We start from the raw sequence: 13,468 nt of genomic DNA on the forward strand, positions 1-13,468 counted from the left end.
GTTATATGAGATAATATATAATACATATTATAAATATAATAATATAAAGAACCAAGGAACATAAAACATGAAATCAGGTATGTGTCAACTATTTATTTCTTCTACATAAAAGAAATAGTAAATAAAAAGATTTCCAAGTGTACATCAACAGAGACTTATAGGTTACATTAACTTATAGCTACTATTATATACTATTGAAACTTAAACAATGGAATATGAAGCAGTTTGCAGAAATACTGAATGGGTATTTTACAGTTCTCTCAGTTTTGTACTTTCTAAACAATTCCCTCCAGTCATCAAACCCCTCCTCCTCCCTTTTGGAGGTCATCTCCCTACTTCCCCTTGCCACAGTTCAGCCCCAAACAAGTAATCCCATTTTTCATTAATTTTATTAGCTTCTTTTCTTGTCCTTCATAATCTTCATGATCTGATCCAGGATCTTTAACCTCTCAAACTCATAAGTTTGTTTCCATGATTAGAACTATCCAACCAAGTATCTGTTTGGTCACATGTTGAGAAAAGAAATTTTCAAAAAGAAGCAGCTGGAGACCTAAGGTCCAAATTCCTCTAAACTCATCTGTGTCGTGCTCAAAATTCACTATTTCTCTTAAGATAGGGGGAAGGCACCAGCTCTCTTCACTCTTGCCCCCCAAAACTCCCCCACACTCCCAAGGACAGGCTTGAAGAGGCTTGATATGATCTGCACATGGGGAGAGAAGAGTCTACTGACTCAGCAGCATTTCCTACTCAGTGACCACTAAGGGGTTACTTCATTATCTCAATGTATAAGCCCTTCACATAGTTCAGTGGAGTCCCCAGAAGTTTCCAGGGAACTCATGACTCTGATCATGATGAAATCCCAATAGATAAAATTTTCACATTTGTTGTTCTCTGACCTTATATGTGATTCTAAAAAAAAAAAACAAAAACAAATCTTAACCTATGATTTCTTTGGTTTAGCAGCTGTTCTACAACGCTGGGCGACTTGCCCACCATAGAAAAGCCAGAATGTGTCAAGGGTATGAACTTGATTAAAAGCAGGTAAGCTAGCCTATTAAAGGAATTAAAGCCTTTTAAACAAAGCTTCCAGCAACATCAAGAAGGGCTGGCTGAAGGAAAGGAGATGGTTTATTTCTTCAAAGAAGTTCCACTTACTAAAAAAACATGAATACTAACACAAAGGTTATTGTTATTTCAAGAAATGGAAAATGATCACATTGGTCAGAAGACTGAAAAAAGGCATCTTACATAAGAGTCTGAACTTGAAATGAAGTATTTCTGAATTTGAGGCAAGATCTCTATTCACTGGGTCCTTAAAATATTATCATAATAATGATAATTATTAAGGTTATTTTGTTAAATGAGTTATTTAATTGTTAGTGCATGATCATTATAAAATATAATAACTGAATTACATTATCTTTAAGGTTTAAATTCTATATTTTTCTGGAAGGCAGTCTAGAAGGCTGGGTTTCCAGATTCACCAGGATACTACTATTCCCCCTTTCCCCGAGCCCCTCCCCCAAAAAGTGACCACCCTACAAATAGAATATCGGATAAATGTTAAGGTGCTTCCCAAAGTAGGTTAGCCCAGCCTCATCCTTTTTGCTTTCAGAGGTGGGCTAGCCTTGCCTCTCATCCTCCCCTAAGAGTTCCTGGAGCTCCTCGGGATGCTATAAGGTTTGGGCTATATGGTTTATCAGGAGTCCGTGAGTTCCAACCAGGGAGTCATCCCCCCACTCTCCCGTTCCCCTTTGTTGTGCTCCCACCTAGTGCCCCATCGCAGTCCCCCACATGCCTAGTGGTACAAAGAGTTAAAAGGCTGGTGTTTGCTGAGATCACTTCCTGTGCTTCTTTGGGAGGGCTGGCCAAGCGCTCTCCCTTGAAGGAATGGGAGGGGGAGAAAAAGGGAGAAGGAGCCAGAGAAGGGGGAGGAGACGGAATAGCAAAGTGTTGAATGGAGGGAAAAAAAGACACTTTTTGCCATTGTGAGTCTAGCTCCCGGGGTAACGCTCTCCCCGACACTTCATTCCCGCTTGGGGGTCCCCGCCCCACCACTGGCAGAAGTAGGGAAGGTGCGTGCAGTTCAGGAGCGCCACGAGCCCGGCACAAGGTCAGCGGCAGCCTGGCTCCAAGGTTGATTTTCTGCTCTTTGTGCCTCTCTTAAGCCGGTAAACTTCCTGAAGCTGGAGAGCGGGTAAGCTCGCCCATCCACCTTCTTCATTTCAGGGACAAGGGAGAGAGCCGAGGGTGGGCACAGTGCGCCAGCGGCCCTTAAGCGGGAGGGATGGGCGCCGCTTTAGCGACGCAGGTGATGTGATAGCCGAGCAGGTGTCTTCCACCTGAACCTGGCTCCTCCCTCTTTGGGAGTATCTTTAGGAGCTTCACTGGGTGAAGGTGAATAGATTTTTTTTTTTTTTTTAATAGTTTGGGATAGGAGGAAAGTGCATGTTCAAGTCATTCGAGGAAGAAACTTGACTTTGGAATTCACTCTGTCCAACTTCTCGGAGGAAAGAGCGCTTTGGGCATGCAGACTTCTACGATTTAGCCCTTGTTTTCTTCCTCCCCAGCGCGTTTACCTTTCCCCCAATCCCACTCATGCACTCTCTCCCGGTTACCATCCGCCCACTCCCCCAACCCACCATCCTAGATTGTAAACCGGTTACTTGTGTTTCTCCCAAGAAATCCAGAACCAATCGAGAGGTGATTTGTTAGCAAAGCATATAGAAAACCAGGTTGGACAATAGGGTGATTCTGGTACCTGATAGGTGGGGAGATTCAGCTTCGATTCTTTTTAGACCCAGTAAAGAGCAGTAAGGGAGCATTTCGGGGACTAGAGCTCCAGCGGAATGGACCCCTCCCCTCCTCGCCAGTTACTTCGATTTTTAGGTGGGCATAAAATTCTCATACCCTGCAAATGGGTTTCATGAGAGAATCAAAGGCAGCTTCTGGCAGTTTTCCTCTGATCAGATGAATGTGTCACGCTCCTTTAAAATTTCAGAGTAAAACCGTATGCAAGATAGATTCATGTTTCTAACCTGCTCTTCTAGGCTTGATTTGGAGACCTTCTGGTGACTTCTCTCCAGTGGGAGAGTTAGAAGGATGTCTGCTTTGGTGGGCAATTTGGTTCTATTTTTCTCAGTGAGAATTCTGACCCAGTTAAATTATGGTTTAAAAAAAAAAAAGACTTACTAATTAATTAATAAATAATGATCCGCTCTGTGTCAACTACTGAGTTAACTGCTGGGGATATAAAAAGGAGCAAAAGCTAGCTCTTGCCCTCAAGGAGCTTGCAATCCGATGGGGTAGACAACATGTAGACAAATGTATACATAGCAAAGTACAGTATAACCAGAAAGTAATTAAGAGGGAAGGCACTAAAATTAAGATGAACACCTGCTGCCCAATTTTCTTCTGGATGAGGAAGAATAGTCCTATGGAAGCATGCTGCTGGATTTGGAATGAAAGGCTTTGAGTTTAAATTCAGCCTCTGCCCCTCATTGTCTGTGTGATTGGGACAAATCGAATTCTTTAAGCCTAAATTTTCTCATCTACTAAAAAAAAAAAAAAAAGTTCCTTTTCTCTTAGCTACTAAATTGTACAATATATTAAGCAGAGAGAGGAAGTCAGTAAGAACCGGAGCTCAAAATCTGTCAGAAACTGTCAGAAAAATAAGCTGATTAACCATTCCCTGCCTCGGTTTCCTTTTCTGTTAAATGGAGATATTAGCACTTCTCATGGCTTTGTGAGCATCAAATGAGTTAGTATCTATAATGTGCCTTACTAACCTTAAAGTGCTATGTAAATGCTAGCTATTATTTTACTATCATTCCAACCCTATATCTATTATTCTGTGATTGTGGCAGAGATTTTAATCCTTCTTCTTCCCCTCCAAGAATCATCAATGTCAGACACAGCCTTAACTCCTTTGTAGAAACAGGACGCCTACCTTCCACACTGAAATCCCATAGCATTTCCCCTAAGAACATATTTCTCTTACCTCTGTTTATCTTGTGGACTCTGCTACTGTGTGTTTGTTTTTATGGTAAATTATCTATCAGCTTCTTGAGACCTGAAGAGAATAATAAAAACAAATAGATAACATTTATATAGCACTTACTATGTATCAGGTACTGTAGTAAGCAATTTACAATTATAATCTCATTTGATCCTTATAAAGCTGGGAAGTGGGTACTATTATTATCCCCATTTTACAGATGAGGAAATTGAGGCAAAGTGAAGCGACTTATCTAGAGTCACATGGCTACAAAGTGGCTGAAGTCAGAATCAAATTTTAAACTGTTCATAGGATCACTGGTCCTTTTTGTTGGTTGCTGTTCAGTTGGGAAGGCATTATGTGCGTTCACTAATTGATCATAGAATCATAGATTTAGAACTGGAAGGGAATTTTTTTTCTTTTTAAAATTTTTTTTATTATTTTTATAATTTTTTAACATTTTTGACAGTACATATGCATAGATAATTTTTTTTAAACAACATTATCCCTTGTACTCCCTTCTGTTCCAAATTTCCCCCCTCCTTCCCTCCACCCCCTCCCCTAGATGGCAGGCATGCCCATACATATTAAATATCTTATAGTATATGCTTGATACAATATATATGTGCAGAACCAAATTTTGTTGTTGTTGTTGTTGCAAAGGAAAAAATGTATTTGGAAGGTAAAAATAATCTGGGCAGAAAAGCAAACAAAAAAATAATGTTCACATTTTACACTTATTTCCCAGTGTTCCTTTTCTGGATGCAGCTGATTCTGTCCATCATTGATCAATTGGAATTGGATTAGCTCTTCTCTATGTTGAAGATTTCCACTTCCATCAGAATACATCCTCATACAGTATCTTTGTTGAAGTGTATAATGATCTCCTAGTTCTGCACGTTTCACTCAGCATCAGTTGATGTAAATCTCTCCAGGCCTCTCTGTATTCCTCCTCTTGGTCATTTCTTACAGAACAATAATATTCCATAACCTTCATATACCATAATTTACCCAACCATTCTCCAATTGATGGGCATCCATTCATTTGGAAGGGAATTTTTAAGCCATCTAGGATGGGGAAAGAGAGGAGAGTGTTAAGGCCTTAATCAGGATCACACAGTTAGTGTCTGAGACAGGATTTGAACCCATATTTTCCCATGCTTTGTCCACCGAATCACCTAGATGGATCTAGTTCTAGGCTTTCCTTTTCTACAGATGAAGAAACTGAGGCTGTAAATCCATCATTCTATCCACTGTTGGGATTTAGGTTCAGTGTCAACATAGTTCCAAGTTCCCCCAGAAGTCCTTCCCAATTTATCTAGTTATGGCCCTTTTATTTACTCTTTCACCTCCTCAGCATTTAACCAGGTGGAGAACACTAACTAATTTGCAGTGTGTTTAAATCATTTTTTTGTCCATCACTTGTTTTTATTTCATGTGTCCAGACTTGGAAGCAAGATTGACAGATTCAAATCCTAGCACAGTCACTATTCATTTCATAAAGTGAATGGTTCAATTTCTAGGATCCTAGACTCAGAACCCGCCTAGTTCAGCCCCCTGATTTTATAGATAAGAAAACTGACAGTCAGGTTGAATGGTGTCATAATTTAAGAAACAGAGACATAAGTAGCCCTTGGAGTCAGAGGATAAGCAGACAGTGAAAATGGAAGATTTTTTGAGGGAAATTCAACCTAAAAACTGTCCATAATGGGATCCATTGTTATGACTCTCTTACGTCCCCTGAGTTCATAAATTGATGAGATGGGTGGAAAGTACCTTATATTTAGAGATAGAAGAACTAGATTAAAATTCTGATTCTGATTTATGCCTTTGTAACTTCACCTATTTGAGACTTAGTTTCCCTTCTTATAAAAGGAGGTGGTTGAATTAAATAGTATTGAAATGTTTATGTTTCTGGAAGCTAGTTTAAGAATTTATAGTTGCCAGAGGTTACTTATAGTTGTTCCTAGTTTTCTTAGGGAGTATTAATTGTTCTCTTGCTGATGGGGGGGAGAGGGAGAAGGGAGACTTGCAGCTTATGGATTCCCAAAAGTTTGTAGGAAGCAGCTAGGTGATGAAGCACCAGCCCTGAACTCAGGAGGACCAGAGTTCAAATCTGCTCTCAGACACTTAACACTTCCTAGCTGTGTGACCCTGGGCAAGTCACTTAACCCCAGCCTCAGGGGGGAAAAAAAAGTTTGCAATCTTGATTTGGTGTTTATTCTCTATCCTACCTGAAATAGATCCAAGGACCTCAGGTTTTTGAGATAATCTCCTTTTCCCTCACTCCCTATTCGGGATTAGCCCCTAGAATTGTGCTAAGAGGCCTAGTCATTTTCTCTGGCTTTTATTTATATATTATCACCATGAGAGGATTGTACTGAGAATGGGAAAAACTGGCTTCTCCCCTGCCCTGCAGCCACAAGCTCAGCTTTCTTTGCTATGCTCCATTTTTTCATCTATAAAACCAGAACTTTCTTTGTCCCTTACTAGCATCATAAGGATGATTTATACCAAAATGAGAGAGCCAAAAAGGTGCTTTGAGTCCCTTGATAGAAAAGACTTACAAATATCATTTGTAATGATATTACAAATATCACTCAGCATTTGCAAAGATGAATGTTAAAGTTGTTTTTACATGTAATTGGGGGAAAATGCAATACTAAATTTTTAAAAAAGAAATCAATATTTTTGGTTTTAGTACCATATACCGTAAAGGAATCACCCAATCAGTAGCCTTCAAATATTGCAGGATAGCTCTCCATTGTGGATCAGGAAAGTACTTTAATTTGAAGATCAAAATGTAGGGGTCATCTAAAGACCTTGATATTAAAAACCCCAGCTCTTTTATTGCCTGGCAGTGTGACTTACGGCAGACCACCTATTCTTTCTGTTCCTTAGTCAACTCATCTGGAAAATAACACTACCTGCTTTGCCTGCATCACAGAGGTGGATTAGACTAAATGACTGGATTTGGAGAAAAAAAGGACTTTAAGCATTTCTCAGCATAACCTCTCCATTTTATAGGTGTAAACATATCAGTAGAGCTAATAACATCATAAAAATGAAAAGCATTGCTCGTCGACTGATTCCTGCAAATAAGCCTCTGCCCTGATGTCAATGGAAAAGTGGTAGTGCACAGTGAACTTTATAGTGTGTTCCTAGACTCCTTGCTTCATAAAGCTGTTATTCAACCATCCCACCTGCTTCTGTGGAAGAGCCTCAGGGATCAGTGGCTGGCAGCTCACTCACTCCTAATCTGTTTCAAAAAACTTTTAATTCACCCCACATGCCTCAGCAAGCCTTGGCCCCCTCAGGAAAGGTCTCTAGTGTTCCTCTAAGCTGAAGAAGGATTAACGGGCTACCGGAGCTGGGGCAGAACAAAGATGTCTTGAAGATATTGGGTGGAGAGAAGCACCCCATGATGTCTGGGTGTATGTCCAGCCAGCTTGCTTAATCAGAAAAAGAATGCTAGGGAATTTGGTTCCAAGAGATACCAAATATTTTGATGGTTTTGTGTCTTCATTAATCTCTTGAAATTTAGAAAGTAAAACTGACAAGTGATACAGGGATTCATGCTGGCCAAACACTCACTTAGGCTCTCTCTTCTGTCCTCCCCCCTCTCCTTCCCTCCTTCCCTCCCCTTTTCTTCCTCCCTCCTTCCCTCTCTCCCATTCTTTCTCTTTCTCCCTCCCCTTCTCTCTGTCTCCATCTCTCTATCTCTTTCTCTGTCTCTGTTTCTCTGTCTCTGTCTCTTTCTGTCTCTGTCCCTGTCTCTCTTTGTCTCTTCCCCCTCCTCTTTATGTCTCTCTTTTTCTCTTTCCCCTCTCCTCTGTCTCATTGTGTGTCTCTCTCTCCCTCCTTCTCTCTCTCTCACTTTCTCTCTCTCTCTCCCTCCCCCATCTCTCTGTCTCCCTCTCTCTCTTTTTCCAGCTTTATCTCCCCCCCTCTCTCTCTCCCTCCCCCATCTCTCTGTCTCCCTCTCTCTCTTTTTCCAGCTTTATCTCCCCCCTTCTCTCTCTCCCTCAAAAAAAATGACTCTTCTTTGGGGCTGCTACTTTTAGAGGTCATTTTTAGCACTGTGTGCTACAGTTGGGAAAATAACAACCCTGAGTTAAAAGTCAAGAATTCAGAAATCTATGTCCTTTTCCTCACACTCACTAGCTGTGTAATTTCAGGTAAGTCACTACAACTCTTTGGGCTTCAAAAAAAAGTTTGGAGTTTTGAAATAAATGACCTTTGAGATTCTATTACTATGTCTGTATGCAAGGAAAACTAAGTGAACCAAAGGGGAAGAAAAAAATCAATGAAGTTTTATAGCTAGACTAGATTTCCTGAGAGATTCTTTTTTGTCTCCTCAGCTCTGATTCCAGTTCAGAGAAAGTGATGTTTTGTTTGTGTCTCTTGTCATCCTGCCCATCTCAGTTGGTCCTAGTCAGTCCCAGTTCTTCAAGGTAGAGATTGCTATGAAGTCACAATGTTGAGATTGTTTGAGAGTGATGCAAGTGGCTTTACTAGGCTGTGATCATTCCTCTAGTATTCTCTGGGAGTCTTGAGCCTAAAGGATCAGTTGGCAGATGTGAGAAGTTTAATAATTATAATAACAATTGTGAAAGACTGCCTAGGATGACTGATAGCTGCCCACTCCCACCCCCTTTCCCTAGTTGGGAAGACTGGGTTCAAATCTCCTCTGACACATAGGAATCTATGAGATGCTGAGCTTTGATGTCCCAGGCAACTCTCAAGGAAGGAAAATCAGAAAAAAAAGATTTTGTAAGACACTGGGCCAAAAGATTCAGTTCCCAGACAACTCTGAGAAAAAAAGTCACAAAACTGATACTGATCTGCATTAGTAAAAGGAATTTCAACACCAGTTCTTTATACTATAAGTCCCAAAGGAAAAACAAAACAAAACCCAACAAACCTAAGCCATTTATTCTTGGGGTCAGTTTAATGCAGTGGAAGGATCCCTAAATTTCAAGTCATAGGCTCCATCTATCACCAGATGGATCTAGGTAACTTCTTGGTTCCAAATTTGTTATTAGAAATTCACTGACCCATCACGTCATCACCTGAGCAACAGGACAAATGAGAGCTAGCTTTCTCGAAGCCAAGTGGCTATTGATGAAAGGAAGAGAGATCCTTAAGTCCAGGTGATGGATAGAACCTCCAGTGCTCATTTATCCTCCAACCCCCTTGCATCCTTCTTTACTTCTTAAGGCTCCTCTCATGTACCCTGATCCTCTTCCCCATTTTCTCTCCTCAACCCAGTCTTTTCTGAGATGGATGAACCCCCCCAAGACTTGGAGTCAAGAAGATGTGAGTTCAAATTCTGTCGTGACCACAAGCAAATCATTTACCTTCAAATTTCCTCAACAGTAATATAGGGATGATTCATACCTATCTTAGGGCAGCTAGGTGGTCACCAGCCTAGAGCACCAGCCCTAAAGTCAGGAGGACCTGAGATTTGAACTCAGACACTTAACACTTCCTATCTATGTGATCCTGGGCAATTGCCTCAACAATAACAAAAAATACCTATCTCCCAAGGTTGCTGTATCACATAAATTAGCATATATATATATAAATCTATCATTATTATTGTTGTTATTGATATAACTTGTTTATGGCCAAGAGAAATTTGAATATATTCCAGAAATAAGAAAAAGTGCTTTATGAATCTTAAAACATTATAGAAATATGAGCTTTTAACAGACTTGGAGCTCATGGATTTGTTAACAGTGCTACTCTCGGCAGACTATGCATAAGAATATCTCGCACCTCTTTGGCCTGTTTCCTTGCCTAGTCAAGAAGAGCAGAATCTGTTTTTGGAACTAGGATGATGACAACTGACAGCCCATGGGAATAAATAAGAATCCTTCACAGAGGAAAGAGGCCACATCTTTCTATCATCTGACTTTCCCTCTGAAATCTTATCATTTGGCTAAAATTTAGTCATATTTAACTTTTAATTCTTTTTTTCCCAAGTTTTACTCATTTTTAAAATACCACAGTTCCTTCCCAGTGGCTTTCTATCCCACCTCCCATAATTAAACCCTCTCTTGTACCAAATTAATACAATTAAAGTAAAACAAATCAAAACATTGACTATACCTCAAAATATATACCTCACTCAGTAGCTATAGCCTACTACTTTTCTATTGAAAAGCATCCTTCATTAATCACTGTGTTGATCAGAATTCTGGAATTATTCAAGTCTTTAGCTGTTTTAATTTTTCTGAAGGAGGCTTTCATCTTATTCCCCCTTTCATTCTTCCCCCTTAACTCCAGTTCATTCCTTTTGAGATTACTTTTCATATGCACTGCCTTATAGTTATTTGCATGTTGTCTTCCCCTTTAGAGTTAGCTTCTTGAGAGTAGGGACCAGGACTTTTTTTCATTTTATCCCCAGTACTTAGCACACAATAGGTGCTTACTAAATGCTTGTTGACTGAGTTGTGATTTCTTGGGTCGTGAGTGAGCTATTATAATGGGACCTGGGGCTGAGAATAATTTATAAGCCTGATAGCCTTTTCTTCAGTCCTTTCCTTACCTTTCCTTTGTCTAGGTCTCTCCCAGATTTCCCATTCTTACTTTCTTCTTTGTGTCCTGTTTCCAGGGTTCCTTGAGACCTCCTCCCATTGTGTATCATTCATCATGTCGGAGACTGAGGTAGAGAATGGCACGTGTGTGAACTGGCAGAAACGCTGCCTTACCTTGGAGACCCAGCTCTTTCAGTTCCGTCTTCAGGCCAGCAAGATTCGGAAGCTACTGGCTGACAAGGTGAGTCACGGAGGGCCACTACTTGACCAATCAGAGCAACAGATTGTTTACTAGGGGATCCCTGTAGCTGAGAGAAAAATGAATCTAGTTCCCCACTATGAAGGGGACAGACTGGAAGGGGATTGGAGAGGGAAAGTTGAGGAAGAGAGGAATTTATTTTTTGAGGTATAATTTTGCTTTATGGAATCAAATGCTCTTTTTATAGTAACAAACATAATAAAATCAGGTATTCTTTGGACTTCTAAGTCAATTGGAAAGCCTATTTATGACTTTCTTACATCTTCAATACATATAGCTGCCTCAATACATATATACATTTATATATATGCATATGTACATACATATAAGTTTCATTAAGATAGAAAATCAAGTATAGGAGTTGGTAATTATTCTGTGTTTTTGATTGTCCTTGTAATAATGTCTATGATTATTTTCTAAATATCTAGTGTCTTCCCCTCATTTGGCCTCTTAGAATCCTCCAAATTGTGTCCCTTCCACAGACAGCATCTCCAGGTATATTCAGTATAGTCTATCTGTACTTTCTGTTCCCACCTAGAAAAGAGAAATTTCATAAGACTTTTTTCTGACTATGGAGAGCCAAACAAACAAGGATTATGAATAAAAAGTATGAAACATCAGGGCAATTCTCTGCATTATCCGTCCTGCTTCCTTAACTGGCCTTAATGTATTTGTGCATTTCATCTCTAGTTCTCCTTCTCTTGACTGTCTCCTTGTTGTAGGCACAGACTTCTCAAGAATCTGAGTCAGAAGGGATCTATCTCAGCAGGGATCAATTCCAACTCATAGTAAAGAATTTCAGACTGTGGTTAAAGGTACCCAGTGAAGGGGAACCCACTACCTCAGTGTGGGGAGGAGTGGCTTTCCCTCTAGTATGGAATGGAAAGGAGTGGGGAGACAGTCTTCAGACCCATTTTCTGTCATTCTAGGTACCTGCCTCCAAATGTCTGCTCTATACTCCCAAGAGATCATACATGGTAGAAGCAGCTGGTGACACAGTACATCGAGTCCTGGGCCTGGAATTAAGACGACTTGTTCTCAGACATTACAAGCTCTGTGACCCTGGGCAAGTCACTTAATTTCTGACTGCCCCAGTTTCCTCAACTATAAAATGGGGATAATAACAGTACCTACGTCAAAGGTTATTATCAGATCACATGAGATCAAATGAGATAATATTTGTTTGGAGGGAGGAAAAGCACTTAGCCCAATGTCTGGCACATAATAGGTGCTATTTCATTCCCTTCCCATATGCAAAAGTTTTGCAAACTTATAGCACTGTATTAATGCTAGCTACTGTTTAAAAAGTGATAAGTAGACATATTTTTCAGGTCTGAACCCTCCATCCACATACATACAAGCAAAAAATAAAATAAAATAAATCAAAACCTTCCAGGGGTTGGGGATAAAAGAGAGTGAGATAAAGATAAATAAAGGATTCAAGCAAATTTGACAATTGGACAAATTTGAGAAAGGAATGATTCCTCTCACGGGGCAGAGTCAGGAAAGGCTTTGTGGGGAAATTGATATCTAAGGTGGGCTTTGAGTTAAGAGAAGAAGATCTAATCTAAAATTGGTACTATCTAGTGCCCATTCCAGGAAGAGGTGATTAAGTAAGGAAAGTCATGAAATGGAGATCTTCCAGTGTAGCTGGGGTCTGTGACATTTCTAGATGATCACTGCCTCATTCCCATATTTAAGCCTAACAATCTGAGGTTTGGGATATTCCAGGGAGTATGTTTAAAATTTCTTCATTAATTAGTTTGCAGTCATCACCCCAGTTTAGTATTTATTTATAATTACTTGTTTATAGATGATTAAAATAAATGATTTGTATAATAACATCGTTTTATTTATAAACTGAAGAAATCACTTTTCCCATAAACATTTGCTCACATTTTTTAGTTTTTCAAAACTCCCAATCTTTTAGGACTAACTTAATATTAATGGGTATATAATTTATTAACAATGTAATCAATAACAAAACAAAGACAAAACTAATTACTAAAAATATTTTAATCTTAAGAAGAAAGGTTGCTGAGCTATATCATTTTCTTACCTGAGAGTTCCCTATGCCAGTAAAACCACAGATCTAATCTCATTTCTATCCCAACAATATTTTAGCCATGAGATAGGTCACAGCCAGGGTCACCAATAGTCATCATTATAACTTCTTCTGGAAACCCAGTTCAGTTCATGCAAGATATTCCTCTCCACAAAGTATCTCCTGAAAGATTCCCTTCTATCCAGAAAGTTCCATCTTCTTTCTCATTACCTTCTCTAGCTTTTCTCCAATCTTGATAGGAAAACAGCCTCTTCACTTCTCTAAGATCATCTCTCAAATCAGCTCTTCACATTCATTCATTTTTAAATTATCTTTATACTTCTTCATAAAAATAAATTAAAATAGTTCACTCAAGAATGAAATTTTTATTTGCTGTGGCTTCTCTATAGTTTCCCTTTTAAAATCTCACTCAATCTCCTTTCTCAGTTTCTAAAAAACTTCCAGCTAGCCCAACTGAGAAGTCCTAAAATTCCAAAGGTATTAAGCTATAGTAACGGTAATTATAGCCTCTATAAGAAAAGCTTTTGAAATTGAGGGTTACAAGTGGAATAAATATGTGAAGGAGATTAATATAATAATGCTGGAAAGGCATGGAGGAGGAAAAT

At 39.4% G+C, this 13,468-nt stretch overlaps 1 protein-coding gene across 4 annotated transcripts in view; it reads left to right on the forward strand.

Annotated features, from left to right (window-relative positions):
• Positions 1-1,898: 1,898 nt before the first annotated feature.
• Positions 1,899-13,468, forward strand: part of PLEKHH1 (pleckstrin homology, MyTH4 and FERM domain containing H1) — a 68,599-nt gene continuing 57,029 nt past the window's right edge. The window contains exons 1-2 of one of the 4 annotated variants that reach the window (XM_074290446.1): positions 1,899-2,197; positions 10,617-10,780. In XM_074290446.1, the coding sequence (XP_074146547.1) occupies positions 10,655-10,780 (126 nt within the window). In that variant the 5' untranslated portion in view covers positions 1,899-2,197; positions 10,617-10,654. The remainder of the gene's footprint in view (positions 2,198-10,616; positions 10,781-13,468) is intronic. The other 3 variants (XM_074290447.1, XR_012486520.1, XM_074290445.1) reach the window with 3 other exon arrangements.

Source organism: Sminthopsis crassicaudata, chromosome 2, assembly GCF_048593235.1.
Source record: "Sminthopsis crassicaudata isolate SCR6 chromosome 2, ASM4859323v1, whole genome shotgun sequence".
NCBI lineage: Eukaryota > Metazoa > Chordata > Mammalia > Dasyuromorphia > Dasyuridae > Sminthopsis > Sminthopsis crassicaudata.